Raw genomic sequence first — 26,581 nt, 5'->3', positions numbered from 1 at the left:
GCACACGTGCATGTACTCCCACATATGCCCAAGAACGATGGCTCTTACACACCAGCGCTGAGCTGATTCTAACAGCTTCCCTGAGATCTCTTTGCACTCAACACTTTTTCTCACATGGCAAGGGCTTCTGAGGTTACAGCTCCCAGGACAGCCCAACTTCAAAAAATTCAAGGTTGAGTCACCGACCAGGCCTGTAAAAAGCCAGCAACAGCAAAAATATGAAACACCAATAAACCTCAATGTATTTCTTTCTAAGTAATGAGTTCCTGTGTTCAGGTATGTAGTAAAGATACAGCTACAGAAATTTGAGGTTTGGGGGGGGGGGAATGATGCCTGCTGAAAATATCCCTCCCGGTAAAGCCTTGCGCTACGACAGCAATAAAGTGTTTGAAGTTATTGTTACAGCTAGCCCTGAACCCGCCCCTGTCAATGGAAAGTTTCATTGGCACCTGGGATCTGCTGCTTTGGGCAACTGCCGAACTACCACCACAACCGAGCATATAATACTGTCATCAGGTAGAGAGGAATGTGCGGGCCAGCAAGCCAGACAGGCATGGAAAAGTACATTTCCTCCAATAGATTTTGCCGTCTCTGTGCCCTTCCCGTTGCGCTTTCCACTGATCTCATTTGTAAAGCAAGTAGAAGGAGAAGTGGGGAGGGAGGGGGGAGAAGGCAGCGAGCAGAACACGCCCGGCACTTTGCTCCCCACAGTGAATCCTGGGTTACTTGAGGAAGGCGTCTCATTTTGAACAGCTCAATAGAAAGGAAAAAGTTCAAGTGTGCTGAAAATTGCGAAGGCCTCTCGCAAATAGACAACGCCGCATTGTTTCCCTTTTTCGGGGGCTCGTTCAAGAGTGAAAACAACAGTAAAAATAACCAGAAATAGTCCATAAGCAGGAACTGTTCAGGCACTATTGCTGCCAGCCTGCCAGCGGCAACTGCTGTAATGAAAATGAAAAGGTTGCTCATTTAAGCACCCGCTTTGAACTTCCTCAAAAGAGTTGCCCTTCCTGCAGAAGTTAGCATTCGAGTGCATTCACAGGCCAGTGAAAATTGTGGTCCGCCAGTGTGTGGCGCATGACAGGAAAATCAGGGGTGGAGAACCTTCCCTAGCTAATGGCCTGGGCTCTTATCTCTCCAACCCTGGTGGGTCAAATTTTGACAGGTGGGGTTGGAAATTGGGAACTCCAGTGGGGCAAGTTTGGCCCATGGGCTGCACGTTCCCCACCCATGCAACAGATGGCCATGATGAGTAAGCAAGCAGAAAGACATCTTTGTTTCTATCAAGCAAGTCAGTTCTGGAGTCCAGGGTGGAGATGAGAGGGACAGAGTGAACAGGATCGGGGTAAGAGATGAAGTCCTCTTTCCACCTCAAATACCCCCCCCCACCCTACTTGTGGAATTGTTAGAGACACTTGTGGCTTAAAACAAAACAAATCAAATATAGTTTTGCACTCATTTCAATATTAGAAAGCATCTCTTTAAAATAAATTAGAATACTGCATTTGGGGAGATAAAAGGCATTGTTACGCCAATTGGTGAGCCGAGAATCACCAGCTGAAGTGAGGCTAAGAACAACCTGGGACATCCATCATAGGCAGAACTAGCCACATTCAATAAGAAGTAGAACTGAAGGGGCCATTTTAGAAGAAAAAGTATAAAATACAGCTTTGGCCAATATGTACATCTGGAGGGTGCCAGGCTGGTGAAGGCTGCATTAGTCTTCTGGGTAAAAGCCACATGGTCTTCCACTGAGCTAACAGGATCCCCTCCTTAAAATGCTTAAATGAAAGAAGGCGGGGACTGACAGAAAGGACCAGATAAGATTACCATTTTGTTGCAAGTCAACAAGAGCTTATACCTCACCCACCCAGGATTAGTTCGCCTTCAATTTATCTTGCAAATGATTCAGCATGTGTCCATTTCATGACACTTTTTAACACTGGGGAACCATCAAGAAGTTTGTCTGCTTGTCTGCAGCTTGAAACACTTCTTTCATACACTTTTTCTAGGTTTGCATGAACCCTATGGCAAAGTTGGAGTATCCTTGATTTACAGTATCTCTCATTTTGTGTTGACATCCAGCCCAATTGACTATTGTTCTTGTTCAGTTTATTAGGAATTTTAAAGCAAAGTACAAGGAAGCAACAAATAATGGTTCAGTTAAACAAGCACGTGCTCTCTCTAAAAATACTACAAGTGCAACCAGTTATTCAAGTTAATTATGTCTGACTAAAAATAAACTGGAAACATTGAGCAATGTTAACAGATACTAGGACTTACGCTGGTCGCTCAACTATCAAATATTGACCTTAACTATCATGCCAAGTTTCAGGGTCTGCTTGTCAAAAAGACCAACCTTTCCGCATGCCCTGCCTTCTTTTTTGCTTATTGTTTCTAAACAGCAACAAATAGTGAAAATCAGAATAACTGAACCAATATTTTCATCAACATCTCTCTCTCCCCCCTCATTTTTATGTTGCGCAGGGGGAAATGCAATTGTTTTATAAAATTGTACAGCTGAATCTAAAGTTTATTGTGGTTGGGGTGGGTGGGGACTCATACTTGGACATTTCAAGTTACAAAAAAGATCCTAGATTGAAGGGCTGGGAAAACTTGGACATGAGACTATAGATATAGATGCTCATTACAGACAAAAATGGTGTAATCGTAACATTGAATGGAAACACCCCCGCCCCCAATGCCCTCCCTCTGTTGCATTCATTGATCCAAGAAATCGCACGAAGAATAAGATCACCATGCAAGAAGCCACACCATGCAAGAACCCGTTTTGCAGTAAGTAGTGGGATACAGATTTCCATCTCATAGAGAAAAACACAGACAAATAACACATGAATGGTAAAAAGCAAAACCTCACTATGGGTTCCTGATCAAGGCATATTGCAGTGAAGGATTAACACAATTGTCTTTAAGATGCATGTAAGTTGTAAAGGGGACCCAGGTGGCGCTGTGGGATAAACCACTGAGCCTAGGGCTTGCTGATCAGAAGGTTGGCGGTTCGAATCCCTGCAACGGGGTGAGCTCCCGTCGCTCGGTCCCAGCTCCTGCCCACCTAGCAGTTCGAAAGCACATCAAAGTGCAAGTAGATAAATAGGGACCGCTCCGGCGGGAAGGTAGACGGCGTTTCTGTGTGCTGCTCTGGTTCGCCAGAAGCAGCTTTGTCATGCTGGCCACATGACCCGGAAGCTGTCTGCGGACAAGCGCCGGCTCCCTCGGCCTATAGAGCGAGATGAGCGCCGCAACCCGAGTCGGACACGACTGGACCTGATGGTCAGGGGCCCCTTTACCTTTACCTTTAAGTTGTAAATACAAACCAGGTCTTAAAGCCCAAGACTTTCCAGAGCATCTGCTAGTCCTCGGGTTTCTTACATCATCTGAGTGGGGGTCACAGATTCCCCATTGCTGACCACAAGCATAGAGCTCAATTGTATTTAGGAAGCAGCTTTCTACATTTTTTAATTGCGTATTGAAGTCAATATCCTCCAAAGCAGGCATGTCCAAAGTCCACTTTGGGGGCCTAATTGATTTAATACAGCCCCCGTGGCAGTATAAGTCCTTGGGCAAAACCCTAAAAAAAGCTCAGCAACATCAATCCTTAAAAAAAAAACCTCAACTACTCCGACTGGCCCTCACACATGTTCACTTCATCAAATCTGGCCCTCTTTGGAAAAAAATTGGGCACCCCTGCTCCGAAGGAAAATCTTAAAAGTTGTGCTACATGCAAACACCCAAGAAGAGGTTCATCTGAAATACTTGTTTTAAACACATGAGCAAGAAAACGCCAGCGCAGAAGGAGGGCAGACAGTAAGCTAGTGTTTTGGCCTCCTCCGAAAGATGCACAGAAAGCAAACTGAAGAGACCACAGTTTATATGACTTGGGATTGTAAGATGATGAACTGACCCCAGCCATCCCGAAATGTGGTACAGACTGTTGAGTGACACTTGTTATGGAGGAAAGCAAAACTATGCCGTGGATTTTCTTCCTGGCGATACCTGGGACATGCTCCACAAGAAAGAAACAAAGTTGCCTGCTTTCAGTTCCCTCTCCCTGAATTTTCGGCTCTTTGGCGCTACAGTGTTCTCATTTGAACTCACTGATGGTGTGACGACAGCCTCCCACCCCCTGGAAGCCAGACCTTAAACTAAAGGAAATGAGGGTGTTGGGAAGGTTGTCGCTTCCACTCCTGCCAAAGGCCAGGAACATTTTCTTCCTATTTTCTTGAAGCAGCCAAACCACTATTAAATCACATGCTCAAAATGTCAAATGCAAAAAAACCTTCTGTAAAACAATATTCATCACACCAATTTCAGACGTTCTGACTTTTGCATTAGCTCTCACTCCACTTTTCAAGGGGACATATTGGCATCTGTGCTATGCCCTTTCCCCCCTCCACTCCAGAGGTTGCCATATATATATAAGTTTTTGGTCTTAAGACCATTCCTGCCTTTCCCTATTCCCTCCCTCTCTTTAGCCACACAAGATGAAAAGCCTGATCATATTTCTTAAAAACCAGTTTCTTTCATTCTGGCCTGGCTGTTCTTATCATCCCTATTTTTAGTCAAACAGGCTGCAAACAGGAACAATAAATTTTTTGGGGGGTGGGGGATATAAATAAAATCTGAAATCAAAACATCTAAAGCATGGATGGCGAACCTATTCCCCTCCAAACACTGCTGGACTCCCATTGGCCAAGCTAGCTGGGGTTGAATGGACTTGGAGTATCCAGCAACGAAAGGTCACTGGCTCTCCACTCCTGGATCTACAGTTTTAAATCTGAAAATAGCAAAATCAAAAGTCTTTAAAGAAGTGTAAGGAGGACTACATATTTTCAGTGGGTTGCATCCACTGATGGCTTTGCATTACTGAAAAGGTCTCCCTCTTGCGTAAGGTGAGGCACCTGATTTTCACTGATCCTGCCCCATCTCTGGTAGCTCTCTCTGTGCGATATCAGAACATCAGAAACAAAAGGTAGCCTACTGGTTATACTGTTCAGTAAGTGCTTTTTTAGTTTCCCACCTGGTGGGGGTCTTCTGACATGTTGGAGCAGGCATCCCCAAACTTTGGCCCTCCAGATGTTTTGGACTACAATTCCCATCATCCCTGACCACTGGTCCTGCTAGCTAGGGATCATGGGAGTTGTAGGCCAAAACATCTGGAGGGCCGGAGTTTGGGGGTGCCTGTGTTAGAGGCAAAATATTGATGAAGGGCTGAGGAACTCATACCTCAAGATCTGTTTGGCCTATCTCCAATGAAATCAATGAATTTACAGCCCTTTCAACTTGAAGAGTTGTGATGGCTCAGGTTTTTCATGTGTGCTCTGCTATTTTTGACAGTGACACATTGGCACATGGAACCTGTGAAGACACGCCACTTGAGCATCTGTTTCCACTCACATCAATGCCTTATCTGTCAACTAGGAAAGCTGTTTGCATGTCATTGACTGTAGCTGGAGGTCTGCTCTTGGCTGGAATGTATTCCTCAGAATGCAACCACCCAAAGATCACTTGAATATCCATACTCACAAGAAAAGGCGGAGGGGGGGAATCATCCACAAGACCCTAAACAGATAAAATGTTCCTCCCTCCCACTTTAGTGTAAATTGCCAGTTAACAGAATAAACAAAATCATGGTTTAAAGAGAAGACCCCAAGTTCTGCTGCTGATCAAGGTGCTGAGATTATCAGGAGGTTCAGAGGGTTGACTTCTCTTTAGGAGTTAGCCCCCCCCCCCTTCTTAATTCTTATGCAGTACAGTGCTTGGGTTTTGTCATTTAACATCAGTGTGGTGTAGTGGTTAAGAGCGGTAGACTCGTAATCTGGGGAACCGGGTTCGCGTCTCCGCTCCTCCACATGCAGCTGCTGGGTGACCTTGGGCTAGTCACACTTCTTTGAAGTCTCTCAGCCCCCCCCCCCCACCTCACAGGGTGTCTGTTGTGGGGGAGGAAGGGAAAGGAGATTGTTAGCCGCTTTGAGACTCCTTCGGGTAGTGATAAAGCGGGATATCAAATCCAAACTCCTCCTCCTCCTCCTCTTCTTCTTCTTCAATATTACACAATCAGCATTGTAATCTCTTAAAGGAAATCTCTTGTTTAACTTAGAAATAATCAATTTCATCCACCATATACTAAACGGTACTGCTGCTAACACCCCCCCCCCTGTGTTAGGTATTGGTACAAATAGATAATCCCCATTGCTTTCCAGCATCAGGGGTGCCTCAAAAGGAGAAGGTATTTATGGGCTGTGCTGGTCTAGGGTGAAGGAGAGGATGGACTCTGTGGCAGAAAGTCACCTGTTACAAGGTGCTACTGGGAAGAGGACATCCTGAAGAGTGGCATCCTGGCTGCAGAATTGCCTCTCACCTGGTACTGTCATGTTCCAACTGTGCAATCCTATAAAGTGGTGCCTCGACTTATGAATTTAATCCATTCCGAAGGCACCTTCGTAGGTCGAAAAGCGCCATTGGGAGACGCAATTTCCCATAGGAATGCATTGGAAACGAACAAATTCGTAAGTCGAAGCAACCCCATCTAAAAATTCGTAAGTCGAAGCAACCCCATCTAAAAATTCGTAAGTCGAAAAAGCCCTATCTAAAACCGCTGCGGTTTCCGTTCGGATGTCGAGAAATTTGTAAGCGTGCGGCCATTTGCCCCATTCGTAAGTCGAAAAATTCAGTTGTCGAGTCGTTCGTAAGTCGAGGTACCACTGTACATGTTTCCTTAAACCTAAGTCCTGTTTAGTTTTATGGGGTTGACTCACGCACACAGGACTGCAGCTCAAGAACTCTGATGAGGAGCTGCCACATAACTGATGTCCTATATTCATCTAAGCTTGTCAGGAATGCATGTTTTTGATTAAAGCATAATCTTTACAACTCATGATTTTAGCTGGCATGAATTCTTCCTCACCTCCATTCTCCTAGAAATTGTGTTTAAAAGAGCACAGGTTCTCCAAGAGCAGCAAATGCTATGTATTTTGCAAACAAATGCTTCAACTGACATACTCACAGCTGTTGCAAACATCCTGAACAGCTAGATTAAGGCTGTTTTGGACCCGTTTTGCAATGTGCAAATCTAGTGCATGTATCCTTGGTGTTTGCACCATAAACTCTTATTACACTGTATTATTTTTCTATTTTAAGTGGAGTATGATTTCCCATCCAAAGGGGAAAAAAGGAAATGTATTATTAAAGTATGCAATTTTAAATTAATCTGGACCCCTAAGACCATGAAAAATTTAATTTACAGCATGTTTTGTCCCTTGTGGAGCAAATTGTGAAGCCATTTGATAAATTAAACTAACAACCCAGCCTCAAATTGGACAAAACAGAAAAACCTCAATACAGTGACAGGCAGGATGATGCCCCCCTCAGAGTATCCGGGCTAGAGTCATTCCTCTAGGTGTGGTTCTTTCAAGATATGAGAGAACACAGATAAGCCCCCCAAAAGCAGGCAATCAAATGAACAGAGAAGGAGTGCTTTATAGGCACAGAACTAATCAATAGTGCTGCAGTTTGTAAAAGCTGTTGTGGCATAGTTTGCCATATAATTCTAGTGTCAATTTTTATGGCCCATTTGCTTTCCTAACAGAAAGAACTAATGCATGGGACTTTTTGTACACGTGTATATGTGTGTGAGTGTGTGTATAATCATTTATTATTTAGGTTATACCACACCCTTCAAAGGTATTATCAGGGTGACATATAATCAAATGTCATTGTGTAAAACAGGGACAATTATTCATACATGCTTTTCCAAGTGGTAAAATCTGTCCTAAGTACCTTTTGTATTTCCCTCTGAAATAACACTTGTGTTTGATTAGCATGACCCTGTGTATGCATCACACACACACACACACACACACACACACACACACACAAACTCACCATGCCAGAAAGAAAGTTTGACGACCATTGCTGTTCAGTGGTGACACATGCAAGGATATTGTATCATTCCTGAGTGTGTGACTCAACAGTATTTCAGTGTTTGCAGAAACAGATAGCCAAGGAGATAGTAACAGCAGCAAAACCAAAGAAAGCCTGCTGTACAGGAAGTATTAAATCCCCCAGGGTCTCGTGGCACTAACCCACAAAAAAATGAGAGGACTAGGGGTCACTATTCAATATAGAAACTGAGCACAATGTGAAATTTCACTTCGCACAGCAAGGACTGAAAGGGTGAAACATTGTCCCTCAGCCACTTGTGGTAAATGCTCCAGAACTGAATATGGATTCCATGTTTCCACAAAGCTCAACTTTGTGCTCTCTTTCTCCCTCAAGCAATAAATATTAGGGAGGCAGGAGACTTGTCGTTGTGGCTCCCAATGTCTTTTCCTAAAAATCAAGACAGGGCTGATTTGGATCAGTGCCACAATGCTGGGGCGGGACAGTTGTGACCCTCCCCCAATACTGATTCTGAGGTGCAAATCTGCCCACCCCCACCACTGTCCCTCCCACATACCAGCAGTGGTGGGTAGTATTGACTGGGACTGGGAGGTCCGAAGGCAGTCCACCAAGTTGGAGTCAGACTGAATGACAAGCAGAGCATGATTTAATGTCAGGCAGCCAACTAATTCTAGTGTTGTCCCCAACCTCTTCCCTGGTGATCTCTGCAAAGGAAACACTGATGCCACATTCCCACCATACAGGTAAAGCAATACAATACCACTTTGGACACTCACAGTTTCCTCCAAAGAATTCTGGGAGTTGAAGTATATTGAGGGCGCTAAAAGTTGTCAACAGACCTCCATTTCCTCACAGAGCTACAGTTTCTAGAGTTCCCTGAGAAGAGGGAGCGATAGCAAAACCTCTCAAGGAATTGTAGCTCTGGGAGTGGAATAGAGGTCTCCGGTCGGCGGTTCGAATCCCTGCGGCGGGGTGAGCTCCCGTTGCTCGGTCTCAGCTCCTGCCAACCTAGCAGTTTGAAAGCACGTCAAAGTGCAAGTAGATAAATAGGTACAGTGGGAAGGTAAACGGCATTTCCATGCGCTGCTCTGGTTCACCAGAAGCGGCTTTGTCATGCTGGCCACATGACCCGAAAGCTGTACGCCGGCTCCCTCGGCCAATAATGCGAGATGAGGGCCGCAACCCCAGAGTCGGTCACGACTAGACCTAATGTTCATGGGGTCCCTTTACCTTTACCTTTAACAACTGACAGCACTCTTAACAAACTATGGGGAAAGCCATGGCTGTCTCAGGTGGGATCACAGTGCTTTAAATATGTGGTGTGAATGTGGCCTGAAACTAAGGAGGAAGAAGGCTGTCAGCCAGTGCTAATCCCTGGACTGGTTGTAGGGCAAGCCAAGTGGGGCTGGCTGTGAGCAGTCTTGAGGTGAGTCAGACAGCGCCCCATTCACCCAAATGGACCAGCCTCCACTCCCCAGGTGCCACTGCACTTGAATTCTATCCTGATTCTCCCCCCCCCTGCACAGATCTTGCACGTCAGGTCCCTTAAATTCCTTTCGAAGACAGTTCGCTTAACAGTCAGCTGATATCTCTCAGCATGAATACAGTGCACGAAGGCACCACCTTCTAATTTCAAGCATGCTGCATACTGTAAATACTAATTAAGAGTCAATAACTCGTATTACCCAATAAGGCCCAGGAACTCCCCACAAACGCCCCTCTTGTTTTCAGTGATAAACAAAAGGCCATTTTCCCCTGCCCGTGATTGTATTAGGATTTTGGAGCACATTCAGTGTATGTTGTAACATTGAGCACCACACACATGGGAATTCACTGTAGGAAATTTACTACTCTTGACCACAAATAAAATAAAATGAGCTACTTAGTGGTATTAGTTCTAAGCTTCGTTTGTGCAAAGTTGTCAAATATGGGTTCTCTAGTTTTACGTAGGGAAGGAGATGGGTTTATTTGTTGCCTGCCCCTTATGGGAAAAGAGCAATAGCTTTCTTGGTTCCTCTCTAGTTGTCCACTGCCAAAGTAATCCTTAATGGATTAAGTTTTGTGAAATAAATGCTGCAAATAGAATGTGGGCTGAGATCATTTAAAACTCATTTCCCCTGTGACCCCTTGAAGTCCTGGAACCTGTCAAGTACAGTCAGCCTGTTTGTTCAGTGTTAGGTTTTCAGTCTCCCCAGATGCAGAAAACGGCTTGTTTTTCACATACTTTCTCTGATGGTATTATGAAAAATGACATTTTTCACTTGATTCCATGCACTGCAATAAAGCTCGCAATGATGGAAAACAGTCCAATACTGGGATGGTGTTCAAAGAAAATATATTTGAGCTTCAAGTATTTGAAGAGAAGAGATCCAAGAATGGCGAAACAATAGCGTTTAGTCATAGCAAAGCCCTAGTTCATGTAGTATTGAAGTTGTTATTGAATGACATAGCTCTTTCAAAGGATTCACCAGGGTGCCCAGGACATTTGTTAGAATCGCAAGAACTGGAAGAACCATGACATACAGCGTCTTCCCCAGGTGGGTGATTTCTAATCACTGTTAAGTGAAAAAACCAGAACTTCCTATTGGATTACTTGGCCCGTCAGGGGCTATATTGAACCCACCAACTTTAGGATCAGCCAACTAAGACAATAGTCTTAAACCTGGCGCTCCCGTGTGCTGTGTTAAATTAACGAATGCACACACGGCAGGAAAAGAAACTACCACCCCTAAGATAGTGAGGTTTTTTGTTTTTTGTTAACAGTCACCACTTAACGGGCAAGTTACGCATCTGGAAGGAAGTACGCTGCAATTACAAAGACAATGGGTGTGAGATAGCCCATCTGGGCATGTTTGCAGTTTCCTGTGGTGTGGCGAAACCAGCACGCTGTGTCTTATTGCAACTTTTGGATCATTTTTGAATTTCTAGATAGCTGGGGGTATGGAAATGTACAGAGAGTGCCTATAGAAGATCTGAAAAGCAGGTCTTCGTTATTTAGGTTTTCCTTGTGCCTACAATAAACGCACACAGGCTTACTTAATTTCTTCCTAACCACAATCAAACCAGGTTGCTGAAGAATGCCTTACACCAGGCACCCCCAAACTTTGGCCCTCCAGATGTTTTGGACTACAATTCCCATCATCCCTGACCACTGGTCCTTTTAGCTAGGGATCATGGGAGTTGTAGAACAAAATATCTGGAGGGCCACAGTTTGGGGATGCCTGCCTTACACACAATCTAACCTGGGAGTTGTGACCACCTGCTGCCTCTCTCGTTGCCTGCAAGAGTTTCTCAGTGCTATCTGTTCCCTTTTATCCAGAAGAGCCACTTCCTTTGTTACCTTAATGACCCATAGTTTGGAGGCCATCAGGGCCCGTGCCTGGCTAATTTAGCAATTGAATCCGTGCTGGATTTTATTTGGTTTTGGGGTGTATGTGTTGGTTTTTTTTGCTGCAGATAGGAGTCCTTTTGAGTCCCTCCACTCCCCCCCCCCCGCCACCACCCAGAATTAGCCAACAAGAATGCTTTATAGCATTTTGCAGTGGTTGACTCATGTAACCATCTAACAAAATACTGTTTGCATGTGATCATCTCACTGCCACAAAATCAGCATCTCTCCCCATGTTTACTGAGTTAACATGCTGGGAAACCAGCCACAGGAACTTCATTTGGAGCTGATCTGAGCTCCCTTTGATAAACGTGGGGAAATACCCTTGCTTTTGTACAGGCCACGCTTCTTGTCAGCACAATAAGAAATGGCTGCAAGCCTCAAAGGGGGACCCCTGCTTTGTTTCTCAACTTATCATTCACCGTTTTGCCTGGAAATGAATGATTAATAATGATACTGTAGCACAGCTCTTGCTGACACTGGTTTTCGCAATCAGAAATCTAGAGTTAACTTCCGAGAGGTTAGAGTTACACTTGAACAGTTATGAGTTCACAATTGCTTTCATCTTCCTTGTGAAATTATTATCAATACAGTCGTACCTTGGTGGTCAAATGCCTTGGTACTCGTACGTTTTGGCTCCCGAGCGACTGAAACCCAGAAGTGAGTGTTCCAGTTTTTGGATGGTTTTTGGAAGCCGAACATCCAATGCAGCTTCTGCTATTGTTTCCAGCATGCCTGGAAACAACTGGAAGCGAATCAGAAGCCGTGCCTTGGTTTCTGAATGTTTTGGAAGTTGAACAGACTTCTGGAATGCATTCTGTTCAAAAACCAAGGTACGACTGTACATAACCAGAGGTTAATCAGTATATTATTATAAATACATAGACAGAGATTAAACAGGAAGGCTTCAACTTTAAATAGTTAAGAAAATCTTTATTTCAATACGGATAGTGCTATTTAAGACTAAATCAGCTACATTTCTTTAACTAATTCAGGGTAACACAACTCATCAGCCTTTTTGTCACCTTCACTGTTTTGATGTGTGTGTGGCAGGGGGTGGATCTTGGTTTATTAGACGTTTCTTTTTAAAGTAATCAATGTTAATCAAAAATAACAACCACCAGCTTTTGCCTATTCAATTTTATTTAAAGTAAGTAAAGTACACCTGCAACATAAATGAAGATTCCAACCATTTCACTAAAGGAACAGCAACAGAATTTTGCAGATTTCATTCCAAATCCCAACCACGCAGCTGAGGAACTGAGACTGCAGCACAGGGATCAGTCCTTTATTAGCAAGTCCCGCAATGACACAGAACAGTCTAATTTAGACTAGTGGCACAGCATTCTAGGCAGGTGCTAGGACACAGAAATTCCCTCCTTGGTCTTGGCTTTAGCAAAGCCATGGGTCCCATAGCTGTGTTCTGTTCCAGGATTGTGTGCTGCTGCCACCAAAACAGTCCCAGGACAGAAAAGAGCCGGGGACCTCAGCCTCCACTTGCAATCAAGGCTAGCGATGAGAAGAAGCTCGTAGTGCCCTTGGTATGTGATAGTCTGGTGTACCATGATCAATGGTGTACCCACCAGTGGTGTAACGGACAGAGAAGCCTTCCCCAACATGATGCCCTCTAGATGTTTTTGGATGACAATTTCCATCAGGCCCAGCCAGCAATGGCCAGGAAGGAGAGGAATCACGTCCAACTGGTACTGCAAGGTACCAGGTTGAGAGAGGTTGGGATGGTATTTGTCTTTTACCGGGAAGACCTGGGTTCAGAACTTCCTTCGGCTCATTGGGTAGGCCTTTAATCAGTCACTCTCTCTGATGGTCTAGTATCTCAGTGCCACTTGGCGATCAAAATAACCCTCTGTATGTGCTTCTGGGAAGACAACTGGATACGAATAAGTGCAAAACTGCTTTTAAACTCAAGGACAGTAGTTTGCAATAGGGCTGGGCAGGCTGCAACTCAAAAATCAAATAAAGTGTGACATCCATTAGGCATGAGCAACCCCTTCAAAACTCCTAAAAAAGAAATGCAGATGGGATGAAGGCATGTCTTCAGTGGTTTGTGCCTTGTGTATATAAACCTTTCACTTTTCAGCTCACAGTTCCCAAAAAAGAAAATGGGATAACAACAAGAACAACAATTTATTATTTATATGTTGCTCGCCTGACTGGGCAGTTTGCAACACATTAAAACACAGTAAGGTATCAAACATTAAAAACTTCCCTATACAGGGATGCCTGCAGTAACAGATAGAATGTCCCACGTCACCTAAAACCCACCTTATTCTAGCCCATAATTTATACAAGCCACAAGGGCAAGATACTTATGCAAGATATCCGCATGCAGCCATGTGAATGCAAATCCATGCGCACTGAACCATTCATATGTAAGGCCAACCTGCTAGCAAGCGAACAGTCCAGGCCATTGATTGCTGCCTTGCTAAAATTAATGAGGCATCAAGCATCTTAGGTACTTGTAAACATGGGTGGGTGAGATTCATAAAGCCTTCCATGAATAAGCCTCAATCATTTTCTTGCATTTTCGGGTATAAATCAGACCTTAATTAAAAGATGTTAAGAAGTCTAAAATGTTACCTTGGAGGCACAATGATGAGCTGATTTAATCACAATTCCCTAGGATTCATATTAAGCCAAGCCTCCTGCAACGTCCTACATGAAAGGGTGTTGATAAAAGACATTAGAAAAACAAAGCAAAGAAAACGGTTCTTACCTATTGTTCTTCGAAGATCATCACACTGACTAATATGTGGAAACTTCAAAATTTCCTTCCACTTTTTGCTTTTCCCTTTGCGCTTTCCTCCACCCCCTGCAGGAGTAGAAAAGAGAGTGAGATTAAGTTCTTTATTGTATTCTGTTCACATCTTTCCTATTTTTCCACATATCTCAGCTGTGGGACGCACATACATGCAGAGTGTTCAAGGTTTTGTGTTATGTGTCAATGCACAGTACAGTGGTGACTCGCAAGATGAATTTAATTCGTTCTGTGAGTCAATTCGTTTTGTGAAAAATTCGTCTTGCGAATCGCGGTTTCCCATAGGAATGCATTGAAATTTGTTTTTTTTGCCCATAGGAACGCATTAATTAAATTTCAATGCATTCCTCTGGGAAACCGCGTTTCGCAAGTTGAATTTTTCGCAAAACAAATTCGTCTTGCGAGTCACCCATAGAATTGCAAGACGCATTCGTCTTGCGAAAAATAGTCTTGCAGGGCATTCGTCTTGCGAGGTACCACTGTAGTTGATGGGGAATCGTGAGCACATCTTCTTGGCCTTGCATGAATAAACTGCTGTGGGCAACACAAAACACCCCTTTTGCAGATGAAAAACTGACGATGCTCAGAAACCCACCCCGAAACAGGCAAAACAGCGATACATCCCCCCCCAACAAATTCAAAGACCCATAAAAAGGAGGCCACAACGGTCAGAAAACAGGACACATGCCTAGTCCATCCAAGAGATTATTTGCCACAGTACAACCCCAAAAGGAGCCATATGAACCTGCCTCATCAAACCCCTTTGTCTAAATAATATTATGGGAAATAGCAAAACGAATGTAATTACTAGGTCTGGTCCTAAAGGTGCCTGCAGTATTCCAAACATATGTGTAATCATACATACACAAAACCAGCAAAAACATTAGGGCCCTGCCAAGTTCTCCACTCTGCCTCCACCCCAGACTTTTGACTTTCTCTTTTGAAAATTTATATTAGAAAATATTTGGCCAGTCAATGCACAGAAAAGGTAGCTCTTCTGCTCATCACAATTGTGGTAGAAAGAGTTAGTCTTGTGTCCAGCTGGATGAGGTCATTAGGAAAGAACAGCTTTACAAGTGACATATAAACAAAGTACTTGGAGAAGTCACATACTTGTATCGTGCATTAATAACATAGAGGTAATATGAATTCCTACCTATCAATGCATTACCAAATTAATGCATTAAAAATCAGACAGAGTTGTCAATTTTTGGAAAATACTGTCAGATGCACCCTCAGAGCTGGCATGTTCACATGTACATGGACACTTCCAGTTTTGGCGTGGATAATTTGCTTCGAAAATTATCTAGCAAATTTCTGACACTTCCAGTCTCATTCCACCTGAAAGCTATTTACAGGTCCCATTGACTGTTCCATCTTCAGGTTCCTTTATTCCTCAGTCATTGCATTCATCTCCTGTGCACTTTTTATTCAAGAAACATATCATTCTGAATCACTCTATGTTTCTGGAATTGATTACAGATGCATCTTCCATGAAATGCCATCACACGCCTTTCCAAAACTCTGCATTTCTATCTTCTAATACACACATCCCTGCTTCTTCAATTTTAGATACATATGCACGCACACACACACACACACACACACACAAACAAACAAACACAACACACATTTCTCCTCCTCTTCTCTGTCTTGGAGTCTTATCTTGCTGTACCTTTCACAGTTTTAGAAAGAACCCTACTCTCTGGTTTTAAAAATCACCCTGGGGAATTCACAGAGCTACATAAACACTAATTACTGAACAGAATACAAAACAGTTGGCTAGAGTATCCTTATCAGACTTGGCAATCTGTAGACTCCTTTACTCACAGCAGTAAGGAGAAGATGAAATAGCTATTACAAGTATTAAATACTGAAGAACAAAAGCAATGAAAAGCAATTATGGTGCAAATTAAGCAGAAGCAAAAGTTGTTACTATGTGAGCAAGATAGGATGTAAATTACTCTGGGTGAAAAAGGTATGCACAGGCATACCAAAACGATGTGTGGTTTTTTAAAACATGAATGTCTGCCAAGATCGGGGTGGGAAGAGGCTGGAGTTCCCTAGTTACAAGCATGATTGGTGCACAGTATAGCCAATGGCTTCTCCCCTTCTGTTCCTCGTCCTACAAAAACAGCAGCATCAGTTGATGACTCATTTGCTTGTATCCGAGCGTAATATAGCGGCACTCTTGAGCCTGTGACGTCTTTACGTTAAAGATTCCAATCAACTGCTTTAATCTGTCTGACCTTTCCAGCTTGCAGCCTGTCTCTTGAAAACCATCCTCGCTTGGCTCGCTCGAGGACGAGTGTACGTGTGTGTGTATGTTTGTGCGGGTTTGTGAGGACTTGAAGGACATAATGCACCGAGACAGCTGAGACAAGGTAAAATTGTCTGGCTGAGCGAAAAGCTAAAAGGAGGAATCTCGTTGGATACAATGGTAATTGCAGAGGTGTGAAAATGAAGGCTGTTCACCTCTCACTTTGATTCCTGCTGCCATGTTCAGAGGCTCACTAGGTTTCCATCGCAGCTTCTGCCGCAAAAAAACTAGGCAGAAGAACCATATTATATGCCTCAGTTTTACCATTTGGGCTTGAAGTTAACTGAATGGGTCTGACACATCAGGATTCTAGCTTGCACCATTGTGGGGTGGGGTGGGGGGGAATATGCCACTGGAGGGAGAGGGAGGGAGAGAGATCTGTGATTTTCATTAAAGACTCAGCATTTGGACAGAGCTCTTTGTACTGAGATAAGCCACTCAGATACTCTTACTGTGCAACAGTGCTAAAAGGATCAATAAGCAAGTTTTACTGCTCAGCTGTGATCCGCATGAAATTGGGTTGTCATTAGTAGATATGTGGGAATTCACTGAATGGATGAAGAGATCTGACTTTTTAATGCCTCATTATGGGTATGGAAGTGGGGCTGGCCATGGCAATCAGTGGATTTTGAAGCAACAGCAGAAGGCAGGGAAAGTCCAACCTAGCACACGTGTGTGAAGGAGCTGCAATGTACCTGAACTGAATCGATTACCACCAAGTAGTTGGAAGAGGACTATCCCAGTGGCTAATTTCCAGTGGTGAGAGCAGTCAAAACTAGGTTGAAAGCTGTCTATGTTAAGAAAACTCTAATCTCAGATAAGTGGATTGGGCTGAGGTTATTCAGCTGGAAAGGCTGGTAGTGCTTGAAGGGTTAAAATATGCTCTTGTTCGGTCCAAAACTGCATCAAAACAGCTGAATCCTAACAAACACAACAGTGAAACCCCATTTGTGTAAACCCTAGTATTCCCTGACAACATACTAATGGGGCCAATTTTTTCCCCATGCTCAGCCTAGAAAGCACTGGAAAGAGAACCTTATCTATAGTGGCTCCCCTTCTGACAGATATATGGCTGACTCCATCACTTGCTATAACTCCACCCGTTTCCCCTGGCTTTTACTTGAAGGTGTTATTGAATATGCTGCTGAAGTAGTCTTTTTGCCATTTTAAAAATATTCTACGCTTATAAATTTTTTACGATGTTTGACTTATTGCGCTGTATTATGTTTTCACCCATGTTGTACACTTCCCTAATATCTTTTTATTGATGAAAGGTGGTATAAAAATAAACGATCTCCCCGCAGCCTCTCTTCTCCCAGTACTTTTGCCCTTGCTTTCAGCATAGGAGCTCAGCTGAGAACAAAAGCATTGAGGGGGAGATGGCAGGAAGATTACTTTGGGCAGGTTAGCATCCTACCACCTGTGTGCCCCCCCCCCCCAGATCACACCCTCCTAGTTCTTGCTTTTTAGGTGATTAGGCAGACCCATATTTAAATCAACCAGATCCACTGTCATCCCCTCCAAGTTTGGCCTTGAACGTTCAGTGCACACAAAGTTCAGCACAGGTTTGTTTTTCACATCTACACAATTTCCGACGATGCAGACAAACACAGAGAGCTCTTCCTCTCTCAGTGGCTGGTGACATGTCTGTGGGAAAGAACCGCAGCTGGCCCAGAGTTCTCTGCCTTGGGAGCAGACCACTGAGCACAGGTTCTCACACAACTCCAGCAACGTTCATCAACTTGGCGGGTCCAACGGACATCCTTTCCAGGACCCAAAACCCAACTCCCCCAAAGAGATGGTTTTCAGGTGCAGTTGCAATCACAACTACAACTGAATTTCAAACGTGTCCATTTAAATGAAATCTCGAAAGATAGAAAACAAACTGGAAGGCTTTTCAAATGCCTCAATGTCAACATTTTCTCAGAGAGAGAGACACACACACACAGAGCCTTTTGTTTGCTCTCGTGCCTGGTCCTCAGGTTAAGACAGCACTAGCTCAGACGGCTTATTAACAGTTCTCATTACAGAGTCTATGTGTTTGTCTGGGAGTAGATAAAGGCTAAGTCTCTTTGTAAATAAAGGCAGCTTGGGAGATTGACAGTGAACAGATGTTCTGGTGGAATCCTACCCAGCACTTAATGATGCGATGTCAGAGGTCACAGGCTTAATTACCCAATGAATTAATGTTGATTAATGGCTGTTCCTCTCTTGTAATGTTGTTCACATCAACCATGATACCATGTGTTTACAAAAGGATGCTTTTATGGTGGAAAATAAACACACTGGAGAAGAATCCAGTCCCCAGAGGCAAACAAGGGACAATATCTTGGTTCCACGAAGTCAAGAGGGACTCCGTTATTGCTAATGGAAACCGGGATCCACGCTGAGACTGTATTAACTCCATTGGTTTCTGAATAAATTCCTTGGGGTCAATTCTCCCCCACCCCTTCAATATCCTATTATAACCCACAATTAATTGATTAAACGAAATTAAAAACATCCGCACCACAATTACGGCTATATCAAGTGAAAAAAGTCATGCCATTTTCTAGGGTGAAGGGGTGGGGAGACATTTTATTATAGGTTGGTCTCAAATTTAGGGATAAAGGATTTGAAAAGATGGTGTCTGGACAATTCCAGGTGTTCCCAGATGAAACAGATTAGTTAGTCTGGTTTTAGGCATAGGTTTCACACAGATATTGCTGTGATCACCCAAACCTATCTTAGAAATGTAGTTGTATGCTCTAGAGCAGGGGCCAGCAAACTTTTTCAGCAGGGGGCCGGTCCACTGTCCCTCAGACCTTGTGGGGGGCTGGACTATATTTTGAAAAATAATATGAACGAATTCCTATGCCCCACAAATAACCCCAGAGATGCATTTTAAATAAAAGGACACATTCTACTCATGTAAAAACACCAGGCAGGCCCCACAAATAACCCAGAGATGCATTTTAAATAAAAGGACACATTCTACTCATGTAAAAACACCAGGCAGGCCCCACAAATAACCCAGAGATGCATTTTAAATAAAAGGACACATTCTACTCATGTAAAAGCATGCTGATTCCCGGACTGTACGTGGGCTGGATTTAGAAGGCGATTGGGCTGCATCTAGCCCCCGGGCCTTAGTTTGGGGACCCTGCTCTAGAGAGATTTGGACTATGATCCTATGGATTCTTGTGGACTTTGTTGTGACTTTTGGCAGTATTGACCATGGTACCCTGCTGGGCCACCTCCCAGATGGGAGTAGGGACACCTTTCCACAGTAGTTCTGCTCCTTCCTGGATGGCTGATCCCAGGAGGTGATGCTATGGTACTGATGCTGTTCTTTGCGGAAATAGCACTACATCAGGCATGGGAAACCTCTAGCCCCTGGGTGCAATCTGATTTACCAGGCTTTTAAATCCAGCCCCTGGCACTCTCCCTAAGCCATGCTCCTCCCCAAACATCTGTCCCATTCTGAGAAAACCAGCCATGCGGGAAGGTATCACTTTCTGCCTCACTACTTCACTTGCTGCAGGCTGCCCTTTCTCAGCGCGCGGAGAGGACATTAAGCCATGCAAAAAGAGGGAATTCAGCCCTAGAAAAAGGAGAAAAGATTCCCAACACATGCCCTACATTAGGTTGACTTGTTCCTCTCGTCCTTTATATCACATTCGAAAATCCCAGAGATATGGGGCAGAGTATTATCAGTATGCTTGTAACACAGTATGCTTGTAACAATGCTGGATTATGCATTGTCACAGATAATCAGGTATACCTCTGGTTTGGCTTCTTGCACAATGGTGGCAGGAAGGAGTATGACAGCAGGGTTGGAACAAAAATGGTGCAACATCAGGTGGGCAGAGGGGAATTGTGTAGCTTCTTACAAGGGTGCTTAAAAGATCAGTGAGTTCCCATTAGGTCAGTCCATTACATTAGGGGCGTCATTTAAAGAAAAAGGGAGTAGGGGTGAGGAACTTGAGATGAGGTGGGATTGCAGGAGGAATCTGTAGGCAGCAGACTACAGTCACCTTTCTTTTTAAATGAAGGCAGTATTCAGTTTATGTGGAATTAACCTTCTGACAGTTCACAAATATACACAGAGAGTTGGTGGTGGGAGGGGGAAACCCCAAACAAACCCAGTGTTATATTACTCTGCAAGGAGGAAACAACAAAGCATTTTTAAAAGTAGAAACCCTTCCTTCATAGGGGAAAAAGCTTCTTTTTCACAATTTGGGTGGAGCTTTTGTCCTGCAGCATCTTAAGTCTAAACAGGAAACGTCATCATGAAAGAGCAACAAAAGAGGGGGAAATTCTAGTGGCACATATTATCTTGCTAACATACGGGGAATGCCGCCAGCAACTGCCATTGTCTGGACTCTTTACGACAGAAACTAAGACTTACTTCAACCAGGTTTTAATTCTGAACATAACGTGACAAGGCAGCCTGCAAATGTATACCTGAAGGAGCGTCTCCACCCCCATCGTTCTGCCCGGACACTGAGGTCCAGCTCCGAGGGCCTTCTGGCGGTTCCCTCACTACGAGAAGCCAAGTTACAGGGAACCAGGCAGAGGGCCTTTTCGGTAGTGGCTCCCACCCTGTGGAATGCCCTCCCACTAGAGGTCAAAGAGAACAACAATTACCAGACCTTTAGAAGGCATCTCAAGGCAGCCCTGTTTAGGGAAGCTTTTAATGTTTGATGGATCTCTGTATTTTAATGTTTGATGGATTTCTGTATTTTAGAATTTCTGTTTTGTTGGAAGCCGCCCAGAGTGGCTGGGGGAACCCGGCCAGATGGGCGGGGTATAAATAATAAATTATTATTATTATTATTATTATGAATGATTCATTACTTTTAAAAATTCTTATGTTTCTTGAAGATAGATTTTTGAACGATGTAATTTCACCACTCACTCCCCCCAAGATGTCACGGCCCCATAGTCAATTTCCCATGCGATGCCCGTGATTCAAATGATACAAATGTTTGTTCTTAATATGGGGAATATGAACATTTCAACTCTGTATGCAAGACCAAAAAGAAAAAGATCCACATTATTTACACAACCACTTTCCTTGTACAGATTTTCTAAAGCTTGAAAGAGTCCCAACTTCCCTGAAAAAATAAAAATATGCTTTTGGCTCCAGCTCCAGGCTGCCATGTCTCCACTTCTGCATTTGACAAACCTGCCTTGATTTTACTCTCTGCTTTTCCATTGAAGGTGCTTCTGTTACGAGTCTCTCCTCTGACAACGGTACCAAGCAGCTTGTAGAAATACGTAGGCATTTCATACTGAGTCAGTTCTCAGCTACACCACATACATTGCTCCTTTTATTTTCTATGTTCAGGCCGTGAGTGCCGATGCTTTTGTTGCCAAAGCATCACTCATGCTCAGGAAGAAGTTGGCAGGTATGTGGGGAACATAAAAGTACCAAAAAAAAAATTACAAGTGGGGGGAATCTTAAGGAGACACGACACACCACACACACACACACACACACACACACACACACACACACACCCCGCCGCTGCCAAAAAGAGAAAAACAAATTAGCTCAATGAGGACTGAACTTGCACAGTGGGTCTGGTATCCTGACTGACTGTTGGGGATAAGAAATTAAGAAGGGGAAATAGAAGAGAATAGCAGGAATCCTGAACAGGAAGCACTCTACACGGCCACATTTTGTTTTGGGTCTCGCATGTTGCAGTGGAGCTGCATTTTGGAGCTGAGGTTGATCATTTGAGGACTTGATAAGATTTACCACATTCAAAAGTCCAATTTAAGCCCTTGCTCCACTCTGATCATCTTACCAATACTACCGTAACAGAAGATTAAGCTTTCCTCTAGTCACTGATGTGAGATTTACTGTCATGGGTTGGGCAAAAGCAAACTACGTAGTAAACAGCAGTGAACAGACATATTTATGGACAATGACAACATCATGGTCCATTAATTAAAATAATCAGTTTGAGACTACTTGAAATTGTTGGCAGAGACTTGAATGCACCTATTGTTACACTACTAGATCATTATACTGACTTCCTATGCAGCGTTCCTCTCCTGGAGGAAAATGGTACCAATTGTAGTATTTTTTTATTAATACAGACTGCTTACCATCTTCTGTCCGTTTTGTGGCTTGACATTTATTTTTAGCCTGGTGGAAACCACACCCATGAAATATCACTTTCAGAATAATACTAAAACAGAAAGGTACTCTTTTTAGATGCCATTTCCTCTTCAAAACCTTGTAGTGCCAATTGGATGCCATTGGTACTCTGCTTCTCCCATGGAGGGAGAGAAGCATATGGTCCAAAAGCAGCAGCAGCTGTGTTTATGGCACCTTTCTCCGTCCTCAACCCTCCTCTTCCCTCCCCACAAGGCCAGAATGACATCACACAGCTTCTGTTTCAGGCAGGCTAGAGCTTTGAACAGGAGTCCTCCCATATTGGAATCCATGTGGGTCAGATGAATTAGTGACATTGGATGTGCTGAGAAGCATTATTGATACTAAGACACAGGATAGAAATATGCCTTGAAATAAATCTTGGATATAAGGATCAACAGCAAGTATTAATAAAAAAGGACCTTTTAAAAAATAGGAGCACTCGTTTAAAGGGGCAACACGGCAACATTTTCTTCCACAACTCGCTTTACAAATGGTGGGGAGGGAGGAAATCCACAACCAAAAAAGGCTCCTCTCAAAAAAAAAAAAAAAAAGATTTTTAAATAAAATTTGCTTCATATCTATAAATGCAAATTTAGACAGAATTATTATAATTTAAACAGAAATACATCTCCTTATACTGAATAAGACCAGGACTAGGTGTCAGGGACAGGACTGAGGAGGAATGGTGCGGACCGCCCGGCCCCCCAATCTCCTGCACTTCCCAGAGAAGAGGGAGACAGTATAGATTTACAACAGTGGTTTGCAGAAGGTCATAGTTCAGAGGCTGAAGAGGGGAGAAGCTGGGAAATATTGGGAGAGGAGCAGGAGGAAGAAGAAGAACCAGGGGAGAGACAGCTGACAGACTCAGTGTCTTTAGAAAGTATTCCAGATCCCTCCGCCCCTCTCCCAGAACCTAGCGGGCATTGAGAGTAGGAGAACAGAAAACTAAGAGGCCGAAACACAGATCAACCAGCACAAGGATGATGTATAATAGGAGAGACGGAGGGGGTGGGACTTTACCCAGAGCAACGCCATTATCTGAGGGACTGCATCCTACGTCCCTCTATGTAAATATTGAATAAAATGCCTTGGTAAGAGCTTCTTGTTTTTTCCGTTACTGGCAGCCTGCCGTGAGGCAGGAGGGTCAGATTCCCTGAAGCTCTAGGCAACCCATATGCCTGCTCAGTCTTGCTCTCCGGGTTCAACTTCAAAGCCCCCTGCTCTCCTTCCACGCAATCTCTCTCAGCAGGACATCATCACATCACAATATTTATACCCCACCTTTCCTCCAAGATGGCATACATTGTTCTCCTCCTCTCCATTTTAACCTCACAACAACCCTGGGCTGAGAGACCATGACTGGCCCAAAGTCATCCAGTGGGCTTCATTCATGGTCCAGTTGTGATTAGAACGTACCAGAGTCTGGACTCTTAGTTTGAGACTTGAAGCACAACACCACACTGGCCTTTGTAAAGCAGGATATGTGGCCACCCCACCATATTACAATATCTACTTTTGGAAACCAAAGATTTATGAAGCCTATTCCCACCAACTCCAGATGTCCTCCAGTTTAAAGTAACATTTGCAGACAGTTTCCAGGGGTCAGTAGCACGGACTTCCTGGTCAAGCTGTATTTTTATCAGTGAGAATTAAGAGGAAACAAATGGCCAATGACCGATAAAATTAGGCTATTCTGCTTCTGAGGAAAAGGAAAAGGATTACAGACTAATCAGGCAGCCAAGGAGGTGGTTCCCTGAAGTAACATGCTGATGATCATAAGCTTGGGGGCAAAGGAAGGCCGGAACAAAAATTCAAACAGGCTGGAGTTACGGTGGTTGTTTTGAAATCACAGTGCAATGTAGTACTGCAGGACAAGCAGCAACTGTGAAACACACACACACACACACACGTAAAGTTCCCACTTCTTCCAATGTTTTCCACACCAAAGGCTGAACAGCACCACCAAGGATATGGAGTTAAGGAAGGTCCTTACAAGCAGCCCTGTAAGAACCATGTAAATGATCACTCTATTAAATAAATAGCTCTGTTTTTTCCTTCTTTAAAGATCCCAAGTCAGCTGAGAAGAGACTATTATATATACACTGAAGCAGAGTGGACAGTGAAATAAGTAGCAGCAAGGTTTGTCATGGTATTTGGTGGCCTCAGAGAGGGGAAGGGGAGGGAAGGAATGTTCATCTTATTCAGGCATAGGCAAACTCGGCCCGCCAGATGTTTTGGGACTACAATTCCCATCATCCCTGACCACTGGTCCTGTTAGCGAGGGATGTTGTAGTCCCCAAACATCTGAAGGGCCAAGTTTCCCTATGCCTGATCTTATTTATGTCCTTATTGTGAAGGCGCTCCTTAAGTGTAGGAAGAACGCAGCACTGTGGATCCAAACAGCAGTTTTCCAGCTGTTTTATCCACTGAGTGTTTGTCTTAAAGGTACTTAACAGTTCCAGAGCACTTCACATTTTGTTGCATACTAAACATCAATTAATTCTCATTGCACTTCAACAAGCAATTACTATTGTGGTTCCATAATCACTAATCAAATATTGTCGAAACAGTCTTATATGTGCACAACCTGATGAATTTCCCATAGCACGGTGCAAACATCTTTACTCAAAAGTAAGTCCCATTTATTTCAATAGGATTTACTTTCAAATAGGACTGTGATCTTTGGTTAGCACACCATAGTGTTGTGGCCGAACAACAGTAGCTGACAAGAGTATCTGGGTCAACCTATTAAGCTCCATCCATCTGTCTCTCATCCAGCAGGGCTATGGGAACCTGCAGACAATTATCACTATCCTCAGATCTCTTTTAGCATTTCCTTGACCCATGACAATTTTGCAGATAATGTATATCAGATGCAAATAATGAGGGAAGAGGTAAATAATTCCCTTGCTCTTCCTTCATAGTTCCAATTTTACACATTGATTACCTCTGCTTGCTTTAAACCAAGTCATTCACTATGTTTTTGAAGAAGCCTCCCCTTTGCTGCCTAAAATGTGAATTTCCACCCCCAAAGAGCTCAGAGGACTGAAGAATGGAAAGTAACCTGCTTACCCACCCATCTGGTCTACTCTAACTTGTGTACATTGGACCAGCTTTTCTTACTGTCCCACCAGTGCTTTGCCAATTGCACTGACTCCCTTTCTGTTTCCAGATTTGAATCACAGTGCTGATTTTGACCTTCTGAGGTGGCTTGGGACCAGAACATGTGAAAGATCACATGTCCATACCCTCCAACATGCCCCAGAGCAAAACCAGGATGTGTGTCTTTCAGGGCCGTGATGTCACAGGAGCCAGGTAACTTGCATGAGAGCATGGCAAAAATGGGATGTCTCGCTTAAATTGGCACAGTTGAAAGGTATGCTTGTCTCCACATGTGCTATACAGTACATTAAAATCCCCACCAGAGACCCTCATTCAGGTTCATTCACCATCTGTGGTACTGTGCCCAGCTACCAGGTAAAGGGCCAGCTACCAGGTAAAGGGGCGGTGAAGGCAATGGGAACAGAGTGCTATACTAAATGCCAGGGGGGAACCACAGATGCAACTGCTTCCAGCATATTTCACAAGAGCAATGTCTCAGCACTTCTAAAGGACCCTTGCACAAAAGGGCCAGAGATGGCCTGTTACGACATTTCAATCTAATGAGATATTTCACAACCTAAATTGCAGCCACAGTGACATGTGCTTAAAAAGAGCGCTCTCCCTTTGATGCCCTGATGTTTCAGAGCCTTAGTAGTTTCCACATCTGCTTGTGTGTGTTTTTAGAAAAAAAGCTGAATGGAAAAACTCATTGTGAACGAGCAACTGTAGAGGCAAAGGTGGCCTGGCGATTAAGCACACAATGCAAGTGCACTAGGTCCACTGCCAAGAGAAGCTTTGAGGTCTCACCAACAAGAACAGCCTGTCCTGGGAATAGCTCCGTTTTCCTTCACTTTCTCCTAATCCCTGACCCATGAAGCTTCTCGCCTGCAACGTAGAAGCAGCAGGGGAGGCAAGGCAAGGATG

The 26,581-nt window shown here is 43.8% G+C and overlaps 1 protein-coding gene across 2 annotated transcripts in view; it reads right to left on the bottom strand.

Annotated features, from left to right (window-relative positions):
• Window positions 1-26,581, bottom strand: part of GRK5 (G protein-coupled receptor kinase 5) — a 165,677-nt gene that overhangs the window by 107,949 nt on the left and 31,147 nt on the right. For both annotated transcript variants that reach the window (XM_035138644.2, XM_035138645.2), the window contains exon 2: window positions 14,043-14,138. In XM_035138644.2, the coding sequence (XP_034994535.1) occupies window positions 14,043-14,138 (96 nt within the window). The remainder of the gene's footprint in view (window positions 1-14,042; window positions 14,139-26,581) is intronic.

This window comes from Zootoca vivipara, chromosome 5 (assembly GCF_963506605.1).
Source record: "Zootoca vivipara chromosome 5, rZooViv1.1, whole genome shotgun sequence".
Classification (NCBI taxonomy): domain Eukaryota; kingdom Metazoa; phylum Chordata; class Lepidosauria; order Squamata; family Lacertidae; genus Zootoca; species Zootoca vivipara.
Note: the sequence above shows the minus strand (reverse complement) of the source record. Positions and strands in the feature narration are given on the sequence as shown.